Source organism: Phodopus roborovskii, unplaced genomic scaffold, assembly GCF_943737965.1.
Source record: "Phodopus roborovskii unplaced genomic scaffold, PHOROB, whole genome shotgun sequence".
NCBI lineage: Eukaryota > Metazoa > Chordata > Mammalia > Rodentia > Cricetidae > Phodopus > Phodopus roborovskii.
Window position 1 is genome coordinate 4,632,129 of NW_026126625.1, and position 16,974 is coordinate 4,649,102.

The 16,974-nt window shown below is 47.8% G+C and overlaps 1 protein-coding gene across 2 annotated transcripts in view; it reads left to right on the forward strand.

Annotated features, from left to right (window-relative positions):
- The first annotated feature begins 7,201 nt into the window (after window positions 1-7,201).
- Window positions 7,202-16,974, forward strand: part of Aen (apoptosis enhancing nuclease) — a 467,932-nt gene continuing 458,159 nt past the window's right edge. The window contains exons 1-4 of one of the 2 annotated variants that reach the window (XR_007835903.1): window positions 7,202-7,340; window positions 9,387-9,987; window positions 11,505-11,705; window positions 12,607-12,949. Coding sequence is in view for 1 of the 2 variants with exons in the window: in XM_051206594.1 (XP_051062551.1) it covers window positions 9,451-9,987; window positions 11,505-11,705; window positions 12,607-12,843 (975 nt within the window). In the remaining variant the exon portion in view is untranslated. Of the gene's footprint in view, window positions 7,341-9,386; window positions 9,988-11,504; window positions 11,706-12,606; window positions 13,114-16,974 lie in introns of those variants that run through there. The other variant, XM_051206594.1, reaches the window with a different exon arrangement.

The following is a 16,974-nucleotide window of genomic DNA, read 5'->3' on the forward strand; positions in this document are numbered from 1 at the left end:
TATGATACCTGAAGAAAATTCAGAGACATGAGCTGCCCACCTGCTTTCCGTGAGAAATAAGATTCCCCTTTGATTAAAGAAAGAGTCTTCACTGTGGAAAATAGGGGAAGGAAATAAAAAGGGTGTGTGGGGTATGTGGGGGTGTGTGTGAGGTGGTGTAGTGGAAAACATAGGGAAAGTAGTGGGTGTAGGGAAAAGCTGGCTTCCCTACAGGAGTGTCTAGCTGATAACAGGTGGTGGCCAAGGCCCAGAGGAGGCGGTTATCAAGGCCATGAACAGGCCAGCCCCGTCTGGAAGACTAGTGATTTTGTTGTTGTCTCTCTATACTCAACAACAAGTCCCAGTCTACCACATGGTGCAGGTCCTCTCGGCAGCTGGGGGAAGTGTGGGAGCATCATTTCTGGATGTATTTTCTCTGCCTTCTGTGTTTCCTAGAAAACACCTCCAGAACCTACCATTATTCCTCTAAAGCCTTGGCTGAGGACACCTCAGAGGGACTCCTCCAGAAACAAGGACACTGAATCTAGAGTGGGGTAGGGGACAGGATGCCTGTCCTCAGGGAATGGTGAGCAGCTCTGCACCCACAAACACTCCCATGGGCGTCTTCATTCACCCTACAAGCTCCTCCACCACAGGGCTAACACACAGGGCTCACAGTGGACAGGTGACAGGGTGTACCAGCACAGGCACATGTATTCCTTCTTTATCACCTTGTGGGCAAATGGGCCACCTGATCCTGGCTGGTTCGCAATGTCTGTGCCTGCCTGTGGAGAGTATTGATAAAGAAATAACTCAATGCCAATAAATGGAATTTTGGAAGCCGTGTTCCCTGCCTGTTCTTGGAGGCTACCACAATGACAGAAGTAGTCATTTCCCCACAAATGTGGTGGCACGTGCCTTTAATTCCAGCACTCAGAAAGGCCTCCCTTTGTCTTAAAGGGGAAATGAAGGAAGAAAGGAAGGAAGGAAGGAAGGGAGAAAGAAAGAAGAAAGAAAGAAAGAAAGAAGAAAGAAGAAAGAAGAAGAAAAAGGAAGGAAATCCTTCACAGCCCTCCATCCTTTCTGGGGGTGATGTAGCCAAGGGCGATCCTGAATTCCTGTTCTTCCTGCTTCTGCTCCTAGTGCTGGGATCACAGGCACGTGCAACCAGTGTTGGGGGCACAAACCAAGGCGTCACACAAGGGAAGCAAGCACTCTACCGCTTGAGTCCTTCAGCCCCTTCTCTTTTCTTTCTCTTCTTTTCCTCCTCTCCCACTCTCTGCCCTCCTTCCTTCTCCCTCCCTCCTTCCTGACATTCATTCATTTGCAGTACTGGAAATAGAATCTAGGGTTCTGTGCATGCTAAGCAAGTGTTGCACCCCTCTGCTATACCCCAGCTCCTCCCCTTTCTCAATGCCCCTGTCTGGAGGCCGCCTTGCCCTAAGGTGGGTACCAAGTCCTGATGTTGACACCCTTGGTGGAAATAAATTTCTCAGCAACAAGCTCAAGTGCCTTCTCAGCCCTCTTCCATGCTGAGTCGCACTGCCATCCTCAATCCACAAAGCAGAGCATGCTACCGCATCTTACACTGAGATTGGCCGGGAGCCACACACCTTCAGAAATCATGAAAATGTAACCTTGGCTAAGTTCAGCTCAGCAGGACGGTAACTAACACTTGGAAGCTGTGTGACCTTTAGAAAAGACACTTAGCCTTTCTGAACCCACGTCACTTCATCCCCTTGTCACCTCCCCTCCTCCAAATGGCTCTTTCCAATTTCTCCTTGCTCCAACCCTGCCAGTAGGCAGCCAGCCCTATTGAAAATCTCATTCACACTTGAGAAGGCTACAAATTGGGTCACTCAGCAGGTGTCCGTCCTGCAAGCTGCAGGCAGAGTATAAGGTACATGCACCCAAGTGTGTTAAAAGAGAGAATGGGCAGAGCTAACAAGAGGAGAGAGAGGGAGCAGAGTCTCCCCCCAGATGCCCTCAGCATCCAGGGGCAGCATGGGAATGAGAAGACTTCCATCATGTGCTCAGGAAGCAAAAGTTTAGGAAGGGGAAGGAAGTGAGGTGTATCTCTGATCTCAGAGCTGGATGAGACCACCCCTGTGAGTGTGGAGCAGAGTCCTGCTCTGGAATCAAACTCCTCAGCTTCAAGCCTCCTTCCTCTGCTTTCACACTGTGTGACTTCGAGACAGGCACCTGCCATCTCTGAGCTTCATATGTTACTGATCCCATCTACCTAGCTAGGTGGTCATGATAATTTGGCAAGGGGGGTGTTTTATTTTTGGTGTGAACCTAGCCTTTAATGGCTGAGCCATTACTCCAGCCCATGGGGGGTGGGCATTACAGCACAGGATAGCGTTGGGTTTCTTGCCTCTGGGCAGTTTTGCTCTTCAGTGGACTCAGTCACCGTATTTTACCTCGAAGCCTTTATACTAGCCTTCCTTCTCATGCAGTTTTATCAGCCCATTTAATATTAATCTTCCCCTTCCCAAGAGCAGAATCTTGTCTACTTCAAGGCAATCAATACATCATCATCATCATCATCATCATCATCATAATAATAATAATAATAAATATATCGAGTTTGATTAAACCTCTCCTTTTAAAGACACAAATCAAGGTTTAGACAGACAACTTGACTCAAGTTACTTGGCAAAATAGACAATTCTTTACTTTCTATGGTAAGGTGATGTTTCAGGACCTCTACAACACAACAGGGTCGTTGACTCAAGGGTTAGATCATCTGGGTCTCCATGACCTCCTCTGGTAAGATCACCTTACACGCGTTTCCCTTAATACACAGGGCCGCAGCGCCCTCTGCTGGTCTCTAGGTACCTGCTCTCCAGCGACGGTTCTCGGTGGGCCAAGGTGAAGAACAAATCCAGCCAGACCTTGTATAAAGTCAGAATCTTGGGCTGTGACCCAAATGTCGGTAGTTTTTCAAGCTCTCCAGGATCAATCGAAACTGACGACTGCCGAGTTGAGTTAAGGATTAATTTGATACATGAAAAAGACGTGGCTTAGAACAGAACAAGCAACGGTAGGGAATAAAATTCTCCAGATGGAAGCACCTCAATCTTGCGTGATAAAAAAATAAAGTGTGATATTAACCCAGGCCAGAGTGCTGCACATCCTTAGGAGGTGGGAGAAGTATAATGGCACCATACATGTCTAGGTCCAAAGTCCAGTTCAGCCGCCGTTGGTTTTGGAGTGCTGTTGGAGGGGGACGCTGTATGAGTAAATGATTTACATGTGGTCCCTTCAATTCTGCCAGCTGAGCTTGAACTTGGCTAAGCAGCTTGTTAGCTTGGAGACAGATTGCTGGCTGTGTGGCTCAGTGGTAGAGTGCTTGCCTCATATGTGCTAAGGCCCTGTGTTCTATCCACGGTAATACACACAAAATTGCCAGATCCCACCTCCTTTCTCTTCATTCAGTGAGTCAAAGCACTTCCCAGGTAATGCCTATGGCTCTGACATATTAAGAACCACCACTCTGAAAGCCAACCAGATGGGTGTCCCCTTTCAGATCTGCACCCAATTCAGCAATAAGGACATCCCTACAGCACCCTCAGCTGTCCTCAGAATGGGTACACACGGCAGGTAGGACAGCACATGGTGCATACTTTGCAAGAGCAAAATATCAATTCTTGCCAAGTGGTGGCAGAGGCAGAGGCAGGTGGATCTCTGTGAGTTCTAGACCAACCTAGGCTACAGATCTAGTTCCAGGACAGTCAGGGCTACAGAAAGAAACACTCTCTTGAAAAACAAACCAGAACCCAAACACACACACACACACACACACACACACACACACACACACACACACACCGTCTTACTTCCCAGACGTTCCCTTCTCCCAGTTGAACTTGCCCTGTAGGTAAAGGCAAACTTGAACTGCTGCTGCTCCTGCCTCCACCTCCCAGTTGCTGTGGCAGCAGAGTTGCACCATCACACCTCTGGGGATCAAACTGTGTTTCCTGATCGAAACCACCCAGAGGAAGGGGTCCTTAGAGGTGGGGCTTGAGCAGGGCCCAGCTCACATAGTTTCTGTTATAGAAAAACTCCCAATCCTTCTGGAAGGAGGACTCATGTTTTCACTCAGGGTTGGGAAAGTGAGCTCAGTGGCTTCCTTTAAGAAGTGAGGCTGTATCCTACCATCCACAGTCAAAATGCCAACTGTCCCGCATGCCTGGGGCCTCCATTTTGTTTTCTAATATTAACAACATAAATCTAAGTAGACACAAAGGATGTATCAGAAATATTAACATCCTAAAAAAAAGTTAGGCCAGTATGACTGCATGCATGCACGCACACACGTGCACACGCACGCGTGCGCACACACACACACACACACACACACACACACACACACACACACACACCAAAAGTAAAATATATGAGTGTTAGAGATAAAGCTAGATGGTAGAGTGCTTGCATACAGGAAGACATGGGTCCCATCCCCTGCACTTTATGTACTGACTGTGGTAGCACAGTCTTATAATCTTAGCATTTGGAAGGTGGAGAGAAGTTCAAGATCATCCTTGGCTATATAGCAAATTGGAGGCCAACCTGGGTTACCCAAGACCCTTAAAAATACAGGCTGGTGAGATGGTTCAAGGAGTAAAGGTGCTTGCTGCCATGATTGACAGCATGAGTTGGATCCCCAGAACCCACCTGGAAGAAGGAGAGAACCAAGTCACACAGGTTGTCCTCTGACCACTTCATGGCATATGTGTACCTACACAGATACAAAATAAATGTATTGAAAAGCAAAAGCCAAAAAACAAAACTCAGCATTGTCAAATAAATGCAACCAAACCACCATAGTAAAACCATCTTGATTTTAACTTTACTAATTGTTTTTTATTTTATTTTTTGAGGCAGGTCCTTTATAACCCCGGTGGCTCCCAACTTGCTATTTAGCCAAGGATGACTTTCTACCCCTCAACCTTTGACTTCACCTCCCAAATGTTGGAGTTACAGGCATGTGCCACCACTACCCAGCACATTATCTTTTTTTTAATTTTTATTTATTATGTATATACAGTGTACTGCCTACATGTGTCCCTGCAGGTTGGAAGAGAGCCCCAGATCTCATTACAGGTAGTTGTGAGCCATCAAGCCACTGTGTAGTTGCTGGGAATTGAACTCAGGACCTCTAGGAGAGCAGTCACTGCTCTTAACCACTGAGCCATCTCTTTAGCAACCCCTAGCACATTATATTTAAAGACAGTGTCTCAGCCCTATCTGGTTATCATGCCCATCACATTATCAACTTGTTTGTTTGTTTTTCGTTTTGTTTGTTTTTCAAGACAGGGTTTCTCTGTGGCTTTGGAGGCTGTCCTGGAACTAGCTCTTGTAGACCAGGCTGGTTTCGAACTCACAAAGATCCACCTGCCTCTGCCTCCTGAGTGCTGGGATTAAAGGCATGCACCACCACTGCCCGGCACATTATCAGTTTTAAAAAACACATGATGACTCTTGGAACAGATTATATTGACTTTTACCCCAGTACCATGCTCCAAAAAAACTACAATGGTTAAGAATTTCTCCTACCATTTTGAGTTCTGGAGATGGCTTTCCATAAAGAAACACCTCTTCTTATATAAATAGCTGAAATACATGGGTCCAGCAGTCTTTCCTTGCCCAAGAGACACTGTCTTACTCCAGTCCTCTTCAACCTCTGGCTGTTACAGAGATGGTCCCTGAGCCTTGGGGAGAAGAGGCATGGGCATAGATGTCTCCTTTAGTGGCTGAACACTCCACAACACTGATTTGCTGTTTGACCAGTTTTGAGTTTCTGTGTTAAGGACTGTCGAGTGCACAAAAACTAAAAACCAAAACCAAATAAACAAAAAAACCCTTTGCTAATTAGGTCTTAGCGTTCCACCAATCTAATTTATGAAAATACAAATTTTAAGGGAAGTTTGATACTGTCTGTCCATTTAGCAAAATAATAGTAGTAGGTTTACCTCTGGGGCCTATGAGCTCCTTTAGCTTTCCTTTTTAAAATTTACTTGTTAAAGTGTGTGTGTGTGTGTGTGTGTGTGTGTGTGAGAGAGAGAGAGAGAGAGAGCGTGAGCACACATATGTAGGTTAGAAGACAACTTTAGGGAGTTTTTTGTTGACTGGGGTGTCTCATTTCTGCTTCTACCCTCCTATCCTAGCTGGCCAGAGAACTTCAGTTTTTGTTTCCATGTACCATCTCCCTGTAGGAGTATGGGGATTGCACATGTATACTACTGCATCTAGCTTTGTCAGGCTTACAGAGCAAGTACTTTTTACCTCCCAAGTCAACTCTCCCACCCTATTTTTAAAACTTTTCATAAGGAAAGAAGTGTATGAGTAAAAGTATCACAAATGATACTGAGTGCGGTGGCAAAATGTTGTAATCCTAACACTGGGATGTCAGAGGCAAGAGGATCAGAAATTAAAATTCTTGCTCAGCTACATTGAAAATTCAAGGACATTAAGTCAACTTGATGCAAGGACAAAAAGAAAATGTGGAGGCAGCCTGGGCTACATGACAACCTGTCTCAAAAAAATCAAATATTGAAATATCAGTGCAGAAGAAGCAAACATGATTTTTTCAAGTTTATCAGATACTGTATTATATTTTTATTGTTGATACTGTATTATATTTTTATTGTTGTTGTTATTATTATTATTGTTGTTGTTGAGTCAGGGTTTCTTTGTAGCCCTGGTTGTCCTGGAACTTGCTCTGTAGACCAGGCTGGCCTGGAACCCACAGAGATCTGCCTGCTTCTGCCTGGTGAATGCTGTGATTAAAGTCGTGTGCCACCACATCCCTGTATACTGTTAATATTTCACCGCATTCCCAAAACCCTGAAGCAGGAGGGGCTGTGGGTTGAAGTTCATTGGGCATCAGATAAGAAACACCTTCACTAGCGTCTGGCCATTCGACCTCTTACTAATCTCCAAACACTGCCCTGTCTGCGCACAAGCCACGCCCCGTAGGTAACCACTCCCCTTCTGGTCCGGCACGCCTACTCGAGGAAGACCAATCAGGAGAGGCCTTAGGCGGGCGCTGCGGCCCAGCGAGCCAATAGACAGGCAGCCGAAGCCGGGCTTGTCCCGGCAAGCAGCTGCCGCGGCAGGCAAGGATTCCACGTGTAGGCCCGGAAAACGCTGCCGGGTCTTTAGGCGATCCCGGGCCGCCTGTCCCTTTCGCGAGCCGTGGGCCGCTCTTGGGGCGGGGCGGTGTGCAGCCAGGCCGGCGTGTGGCCTCGCGCGGTCCCGACCGGTCTCGGGGGCTGAGGGCCTGAGGGGGCGGCGACGGCGCCGACCAGACGCCGCAACCGGTGGGGAGAGCGTGCTTCTCCCCCCTTGGTCTGGTAAGCTTTTGGGTAGCACCGGGAACCTTATTGCACCAGGCTTTCCTGGGATGATTATCAGAATCGTCATTTGAGGGAGGATCTTGGGTCCTGTCCCCAAACTTTGCCTTCTTTCTCCCTAGGGCTACCTAGTCGAAGCTAGGGGCAGTGCCTTCCCGAGGTCATCTGGTTATTTCGTGCTAGAACAGGATCTAAACCGGCCCTTTGAGAGAGACCTGGTCTGCCAGTAGGCGGATGGCCCTTAAGCCACTGACGACTCTGGTTTGTGGTTTCTTGGGCTCCTTCTCATCTGGAGTCCTCTTGGGCCAGGCACCTTGGCCTGAAAGCCGGAGGCCTACCATACTGACCAGAGTTAAGAGGAGAAAAATTTGCACGTGTCCTTGCCGAAAGGGCTGTGTCTGTCCTCTGGATACTTCTCTCCAGTTCCGTTCATTGGCTTCCCTTGGTAATTGTTGGTTCTGACATGTCCACAGGCCCAGGGACTATAGGAAATGACTGCTTTTATCTATTCAGATACAAGGCCAGAGATGTTTCCTCAAGGGGACCTAATATTAGCTTCTTTCAAACCTTGCCAGCAGGGAAAGTCCGTGGTCAGCAGGGCCAGCATGGGTCTTCTAGGCCAGTTTTCCTCCCAGTGCTGGGCTAGGGCAAATTGAGATTCTGAGTTTTTCCGGTTCTGAGATGTTGCTTGTGCGTATGAAGAAGTTGCTGGCAACCTCTGTTTAAAAGAGGGGGTACTATTTGGAGACCGGGTGAGTGAGCTGAGAACAGGTGAGTCAGCAGGAGTCACCGAGTCTCCTCCTGACTAAGTGGGGCAGTACTTCTGCAAACACAGGACTTTCCCTCTTTCCTCCCCTCTGCCTTTGCAACTTACTCCTTCCTGTGCTACTGCCCATGCTCCTAGTCTAACCTCTTCCAGTGAGGTAGCTGTGATGTCCCCTGAAGCCCTCCAGTCTCTCCCTCTCCTTGTCTCGTCACTAGTGACTGGCTGTCCCCCACTCCACCTGTCTGCACACCCTGCTACCTAGCTGTTTACAGGCTGCACCAAAATCTTGGCCCTCTCTCCCTGGTCTTGGTTTTGTGCCTGTTGCTTCCCTTTTCTGAGCAACCTTCCCTCCCTGGGCTACCTGGGAAATCTGTCTGAAATGCTGCAGCATCCCCCTTTATTACCAGGTCCTGCTTAACTCAGTGTTTCTTCCCAATTGGATGCCTGCTCAGGTTCCCAGGTTCCCTTCCTGTTAGTCCCATTGCTCTGGGATTCCAAGGATATTGAGCTCAGAAGTACCCACAGGCCGGACACTGGGAGGCCCTGTTTGGGCTTCTGAAAAGAGTCTGTTAAAAGAGAGGGTCAGCCAGTACAGCAGGGCTCTCTCTGCAGCTTGCTGATTGGAGGGAGCTCTGAGGAAGCCTACTTGTTGACTGAGGAGTATAAAACCAATGTGATAGATGGGGAGGGGTGTTTTGGGAAGAGCAGGGAATCCAGATGGAGGCAGCTCTGACTGCCCAGTGTAAGAAAGAGAATTGGTCTTGCTGGAGGAAAGGAGCTGAGAGCTAGCTATTGAGCCATACTGTGTGTGAAGTATATGTATGTCAGACATGGGAGCACAGTGGTTTATAGAGACCTAGCTTAAACCTTGCTCTACAAATTTCAGCTTTAGGGATTTTTGATGAGTGATATTCAGCAGGAATCTTTTTCTGAATCCTTTGCTTCCCTTTATCCATTCTCCCAACAGTCTCGTAAGCTACTGCTTTTAGAGATCAGCTTGACTTCAAAGCTTAGACTCTGGATTCCTATCAGCATTTAGCCAAATTACTCAGCTTCTCCTCTGTGAAATAAGGGTGATGGACTTTGTGGTGTCAGTGGGGAGGGCGGAATGATTCTGTGTAACGCTTGCAGAAGGCATGTATGGCATGTGTTTGGGTGCAGTTCTTAGTAAAGATGTCTGAGTTTCAGGCAAGTGCTTGAGCTGCAAATAGCACCAGATGAGAGGCAGTGCGGCCTGGCATCCTCCTCCCAGCCCCTCTTCCTGTGTGGTCTCTCTCCAGCACTCTGCCCCGTTGGAAGATAGCCTCCAGGGCTTCTCTTGCCCCTAGCCGTGAGCTGCCTGGCATGGTGCTGGGAGTGGCCCCTGAGTCTACTCCGTGTTCATCCATCACCAGCCTGGATACCAAGGATGTGGTTCAGAAAAGACTCAAGAGGAGAAGCCGGCAGCACCAGCGGTTCATGGCCCGCAAAGCCTTGGTGCAGGAGCAGGAGCTGTGTAACACGGCACCAAGGCCAGGATCCTGCCCTCAGTCCTCCTCCTCTCAAAAGCCAGCAGACTCAGAGGCTTTAGGCAGCAGAAGGCAGCGTCCCAAAGCTAGGCCTGGCAGTGGTAGCCCATGCAGCAAAGGGCCTGTCACCAGAGAAGCTCCAAGGCCTGGACCCAGCAAATGTATTGCCATTGACTGTGAGATGGTGGGTACAGGCCCTCGTGGGCGGGTGAGCGAGCTGGCCCGTTGCTCTGTAGTGAGCTACAATGGCGATGTTCTCTACGACAAGTACATCCGCCCTGAGATGCCAATTGTGGACTACCGCACCCGCTGGAGTGGCATTACCCGCCAGCACATGCGAAAGGCCATCCCCTTTCAGGTGGCCCAGAAAGAGGTGAGGACTCTGGGGTCTCGTTTGACCTGAACGACAGGTTGGGGAGAGAAGCCCTGATTTAAGTCACCTGGGGAGTGTGGGGCCTTGAGAAGTCACATCACTTCACCAAATATGGTTTCTTTTCCAGAGTATGGGTTAATATAAATCCAGGTGCTGCCTCTAAAGGGGTGCCAGGCTGTTAGGCAGGGTACTGCTGGTAGGAAAGTTATGTGAAAGATAGAGCACCAAAACTTACAAACTATAAAATTTGCCTATAGTCCTATCACATTCAAGGGTTGTTGCTTTAGCCTATCTCCTTATGGTTTTCCAGTGCTTGGAAATAATGATCAGTAGTTGGGATCCCACTAATATACTAGGAATGTTTTAACACATCAGTAGAAACCCTAAGTAAGACAGATTCCGTGATGCCCTAATCATTGCTTTGGAAAGACTTGATCATGAATAGAAGCAGTAGGAAGGTAAGTCTGTGTGAGCCCTCCAACTTTGATCCCTCCCATCTGTGTCTGGTTGTTAGTCTGATCCCCAGAGCAGGCTAACTTGCACTTAAGTCTAGGTTTGAACTCTCTCCACTTGATGGCAGTGGAGTATGAGACTGGTGGTGACCCCAATCAAAAGTATAAATGCATCTTACTCATCTGCCACAAAAACTGGGTCCCATGCTAGTAGGGAGGGGTAGGCTGTAGAAGGCAGCTAATGACCAGGAGTTAGCATGGGGAAGCTGCTAGGCAGGGGGGAACAGGATGTGTCCAAACTGAGCGGCAGAGCAGGTTTAGAGGGTAGGTAGGAGTCAGTGCACTCAGGAGCAGGGAACTGTGTCATTGAGTACTAACCAGGGCTCCTACTTAACTGTGTGTCTAACACATTCAGCGGATCTATATTGATCAGAAGATAAGTTGGCTGGAAGGCTGGTAGGAGGATTGATGTTAATTCTAGCCTGGATTGCAGATTGGGCCTTGCCTTAAAAGGATCGACCCATCAAACAGAAGCAAATCAGTAGATACTATGCTCTGGGTGAGCATCACTGGTCAAGTCAGGTGAAGCTTACTGTGGGGGAGGGGGAGGGCTAGATCATCACAAGAGCTTAATGTGTTGTGTAAAATGTATAAAAGCTAAATGCATACCTGGAAAGTGGATAGCTTAAAAGAAGGACCTGGGCTCCTAGGTGGATAAGGATGAAGGAAGCTGATGAACTGAGACCTGAGAGGGTGAGGTCTTACAGCCAAGAAGTGCCTATGCCAGTGCAAAGTTGCTTGGATCTCCCAGTTTGAAGGCATAGCTCACATCCATAGTTTCCTTTACCCTCACAACTGTTCCCTGAAATGCTGAGACAGTATCCCTTTTGCAGGTGCTAAAATGGGTATCTATTCAAACTTGGAACATCATGGTCTACTGGAGCTCATAGACTCTCCCCTTCCCCACTGACACATCCCTCTAGAGTGGTTCATGCACCAGTGCTAAGGGTGCTCAGGTGTGTCTCCTTCCTGACTGGGGCCTTCCTGCCTCCTCTTTCCTCACAGATCATTAAGCTCTTGAAGGGCAAGGTGGTGGTGGGGCATGCACTACACAATGACTTCCAGGCCCTCAAGTATGTTCATCCTCGGAGCCAGACGCGGGATACCACTCATGTCCCAAACCTGCTCAGCCAGCCCAGCTCCCACACCCGAGCTCGGGTCTCTCTCAAGGACCTGGCCCTGCACCTGCTGCACAAGAAGATCCAGGTATGTGATGCAGAATCTCATGGGGCGGGGCCTCATCTGGCTGTCACAGCTGCTGGCCTGTGGACTGTTGCTTGCATACAGACAGCACTGGTGTAGCCACCTCCTTTCCTGTGTGAATTCCCCACTAATAGTCAAATTCTAGACTCATCTCTTTAGGTCTTTGCCCACCTAACTCCTGGCTATATCCTGTATCCCCATAGGATGTGTTCTGACTTACACTCAGATCAAGGGGCCTGTGACACTTGCTCTGTTATGTTTTGATATCTATCTTCTAACTTCTGGAGCAGGAATTTTTACTTATTTTTTTAATGTGTGTGAGTGTTTGGCCTGCATGTATGCCTATGCACAATATGCATGGTGTATTTTGGGGGGGTTAGAAGAGGGCATCAGGTCTTCTGGGACTAGAGTTACAGACAATTATGAGTTGCCATGTGGGTGCTAGGAAATGAGTCTGGGTCCTGCAGAAGAGCAGCCAGTGCTCTTAACTGATTTGCATTCTCTCCAGCCCCAACATATCAGGAGAGGTTTAATATGGTTCAAGGTTTAGTAGAATCCATGAACTAAGGCAGAACATCGCGGTGGGGCCATCAGAAGCTACCCTGCAGTGAATAGGAAGCAGAGAAAGGAATAGAGACAGTATACTTCTAAGGTTGTTTTCTGGTAATTTGTTTCCTTAAACTGAATCCCACCTTAGGGTTTCTGGTACATCTCAAAATAGCACTATCAGCTGGGGAACAAGCCCATAACACAGGAGCCTTTGGGATATATTTCGTTTCTAAATCATAACAGCCTCTATTCTGGGGTATGTGCTCTTGACCCTTGGAGGCCACCTTTGCTTCTGGGTTGATGGTCAGGCCCATTTCACCACCTAGTGTTTTGGTTTCTTTGCTCCTGTTCATAGGTAGGCCATCAGGGACACTCATCTGTGGAAGATGCAACGACAGCCATGGAGCTCTACAAGCTGGTGGAAGTACAGTGGGAACAACAAGAGGCCAACACTGCCCCGGCCCTCCCTGAGGACAGGGGATCCGACAGCAGCACTGACGTGGAGCAGTACATGGAGGACCAGTACTGGCCTGATGAGCTGGCCCAGAGCACCAGTGCAGAAATGAGGGAGGCTCAGGAAGGAAGGGAGTGAGAGAAAGGTACAGAGAGTGGGAGAGCCAGGAGCGGTCCTCCCTAGACAGACAGGGTAGGCAGCAGTCTGGTAGACAGGGTCAGAGCACTCACCTGACCGCATGCTGGTTCACGACACCGCCCCTCCTGTAAGGGATGCTTTTCCCCAATTCCTGTGGGTTTGCTGATGACACTAGGCAGACCTTGTCCTAGTGCCCAACAGGTATAGAGAAAGTGCCATAGGACTATCCAAGGTTGTCACTGGCTTCCTGAGCCACGTCTTCTGGGCTCACTGCTGTGCTACTCTGGGATAAAGCATCTCTCTCTGGACTGGTGGGTGCAGTGTCCTGGAGCTCCCTCATCCATTTTAGCAGGGTAATGTTCAGTTGCTGTTGCCACCTCTCTTCTTCCACAGATATGTTCACACTCATAGTAGCTTAAAGAGTTAAGTAAGGCCCTTAAAGGAGACTTATGCTCCCTGTCTCTTACTTCCTTAGATGCCCTATGTCCTAAGGATAACTTTAGGGGACTAAGTTACTAAGCAAGGGCCCTGACAAGCCTCATCATTATTGTCATGTAGCATTGAGACATTGGGCAAGCTTGTGGCTTACCCGTTGAGCCTGTTTCCCCCTCTCTAAGTTGGGGAGAGTGGTAGACCTGCCTCATGGGTGTCTAGGTGCTTTACATGCATCCTCTTGATGAAAGTGCTCTATTCAGGCCCTTGCCTGACTTCTGAGCAGCTATGGCCCAGGCTGGACTCTTGTTTGGCTTTTCTGGCAGATATGGCAGAGACAAAGGCAAGAACATTTAGGGGAGTTCAGAGTTCTCTGCAGGTCTTGCTACCAGCTTTTGGCTTCACATCAGCATCCTGCCACTGTATTTGGAAAAGTGATAGCAGTAACCCAGACAGGGTCAGAAAGGAAGGAACACTACTGAGACCACACTTCCCGCTGTCAGCACTGACTGCACAAAACCTTAGTTTAGTCATGGATTATTTGCTTGCTGGCTCCTCCCTGCCAGGGGAAGAGGAAGCTGGCTGAATCATCACTTCTGGCCTGGCGCCAGGAGTAAGCTCTTGTTTCCTTAAAAAGCAGCCACTTGTACCAACCTCACTGCTGGGTAGTAGCTTGATAGCTTTCATTTGTGGAAGGTGGTGGAACTGATAACCTGTGGAAGTGTACAGTAAGAAATAGCTATCTTGTGGTACTGGATCATTAATGCAGGAATAATAAATAAAAGCTCAGTTGGAAGAGTGAGTGAAAGTGGTCCTTTTAAATAGTCATGCTGGCCTGAAGGGTGGTTGGTTGAGGGTTGGGGAGGACTAGAGCACTGAGTTTTGCTGGATGCTGGTCTTGAGGTGGCATGTTTGAGAATGGTACACATTAGGTCTAAAGCAGTTTGTGACTTCCTTTTGGAGTTGCCCATTTCACAGCACACAATTTAATTTGGCCTCTCCCCAAAGCTATGTTCTCACATTAACAATTGCTTGGGGAATTTTTGTTTGTTGTTGAAAAAGGATCTCTAACTCTCCCTATGGAGCTCAGGCAGTCTTGCCTTGGCCCACTCAGTGCTGGCATTGTAAGCATGTGTTGTCATTCTTGGTAGACTTTGCCCTTTAGGAATCAGATTCCTTTGTGCATATATAGCGTTAGCCCACCTGTCCTTGAACAACATGCTCAGTCACTTCCCCTCTTGACTATTGTGAATTAAGTACCCATAAGCATGGCACACAGATATCTCTGATACCCTGCTTTCAAATATTTGGATAGATTTCCCAGGAGGGGAATTGCTGGATCATGTGACAGTTCTGTTTGTTTGGGCAGCTGCATCATCTTACATTCCCAGCAACCGTTCTCAAGAATTTCGATTGTTTTTACTTTGAGGAAGGGTCTCACTGTGTGACCTAGATTGACTTGGAACTTGTGGAGATCCTCTTGCCTCAGCCTTGATTCAAGAGTGTTGAGCTTATAGGGCAGATTGCCTCTAGGAGAACTGCCTCTGATACTATTAATTGTCTTAGTGTATTTTGTATTACATAACAAAACACCTGAGGCTGGCATTTGATGAAGACTTATGTAAAGGCTTAGTATACAGGGCTCTGCTGAAGGCCCTATGGTGGATGATGTAACAGTAGAAATAACACGTGGAAAGGACCACAGGCCAGACAGCAATTGGGAGAGGCTTATACATTAAGCTCATTTGCACAATGCCAAATACAATTCACAGAGGCTTAGAACTTGCAAGAGACTGTTCATTCATGAAGGTGGTAGTATATCACTCACCCTCACATTCCTCCCATCTCTTCATGGCTCAATCATACTGGGAACTGAACCCATAGACCAGGAATATATTATAGCCCACAATGTGGGAGCTTTTGTAATGTCCAGCCAATTTGTACCTGAGGGGGAGTGTGGCATACGAAATGGCAAGTAGAAAAAGATAATAAGACAAGAGACATAGAACAGAGTCAGGAGGACAACTGGTGAGTACCAGGAACTACCCCAAGTTTATTCAAAGCTCTTTTATACTCCAATCAAAAGAAGGGGAGGCAAAAGACTTCCTTACCAAGACAAAAAGAACAAGCAAGCATAATTACCTTCTCAATACCCAAAACATCAAGTAACCACACTCTAAATCAAATACCCTGTTTTTAAGGCAAGACACCCATTATTTACTCCTTAGGCCAAACATTCTGTTGTTTAATCTTGAAAGAGCAATAGTGGATTGAACTGAATAGATGAAACTGAGCCAGTTTTATGGGCCCTACAATACCAGAGTGGTATCATGTCCATTCAGTGCATCCAGGGCTCAGTGGGGATTAGAAAGAGCCAACTAGTATCAGCTACTTGCCATGATGGATGAGCAACTAAGCTGATGGGATGTGTCCTTGGAAGGCTAACAAGTTTGCCCTGAGTGACTCCCCTGTCACCTGATCAACAGGGCTTGTGGGCTTGGCTTGCTGTTTGATGCTGTCAAGTGAAACTGGAACACCAGGAAACCCCCTAGCTGAGATCAGGGCTTCCTTCTGGCCTGTTAATAACCAGTACCTGGGTCCAAAGGCACACACTGTGCACTTGGACAAGAGTTTGGCATAACCCGGCCACAGTTCTGGGAGGAAGTTCCAGCTCTGTGGGGGAATCAGAAGAGAGCCAATGGAATGCACAGCATTTATGACCATGCTCATTCTATAGGAAGGGGTAAGGCTAGGGACTCCTTAACAAATGAATGAATGAGTGAATGAATGTAGGTGCACTTAGCACAGACAAGCTTGAAGGGGGAGCTTTCCAGAATGTTGAGCAGGTGTTGTAGAACCCTGTCCTTTAAGCAAAATAGATGAGCTGTGCCTGCTTACAATTGTGCTTGTTGACTATTGGTAATCCCTTGTAGTGAGATACACACACACACACACACACACACACACACACACACCCAAACCCAAATGGGCGTGGTCAGCGCTACAGATGCAGGGAGGTGGAGTGTGAATATCTCACTACAGTCCCTCATAAGCAGAGGCTGAGGAGGGTCTCTGGGCCTCACCTGAGATTTTAGCGACTCTCCCAATCATCAGTATGCAATTCTGCCTTAATTGTGTGGGGCCCAGGGTCTCACACAATGGTAAATTATATGAGCTGGGGAAGATTGGAACTCCAGCTGCAGCTATGGGGAGAGACAATTATCCACAGGGTGGAGACTTCCAGGCTGTTTGTTTTGATGTCCTTCCCGGCTCCTGTGAATAGTAGCCTCTCACCCATGCTCCATAAATAAGTCCAATAAATTCATTGGTTTCCCCCAAGTTGGACTTTGGTGGAATTGTTTTTTTGTCTTTTTGGGGCCTTTTAAAGAGGAAGTAGTAGACATTGTTTTATTTCTACCAGAAAAGCAGTTCTTGAAACAGGGCAGCAAATACCATACCCTGAGTCATGAGCGTGTCATAGTTCTGCTGCAAGACTCCCACCTAGTGTGGGTCCATCGTTTATCAAGTCGTGGGTTGCGGCCATTTTGGGGGGGTGGTTAAGTGATCTTTTTACAGGGGTCACATATCTGGCATATCAGTTGTTTACATTACAATTCATAGCAGTAGCAGAATTACAGTTATGAAGTCGCGACAAAAGTAATGTTATGGTTGGGGTCACCACACCATGAGGAACTGTGT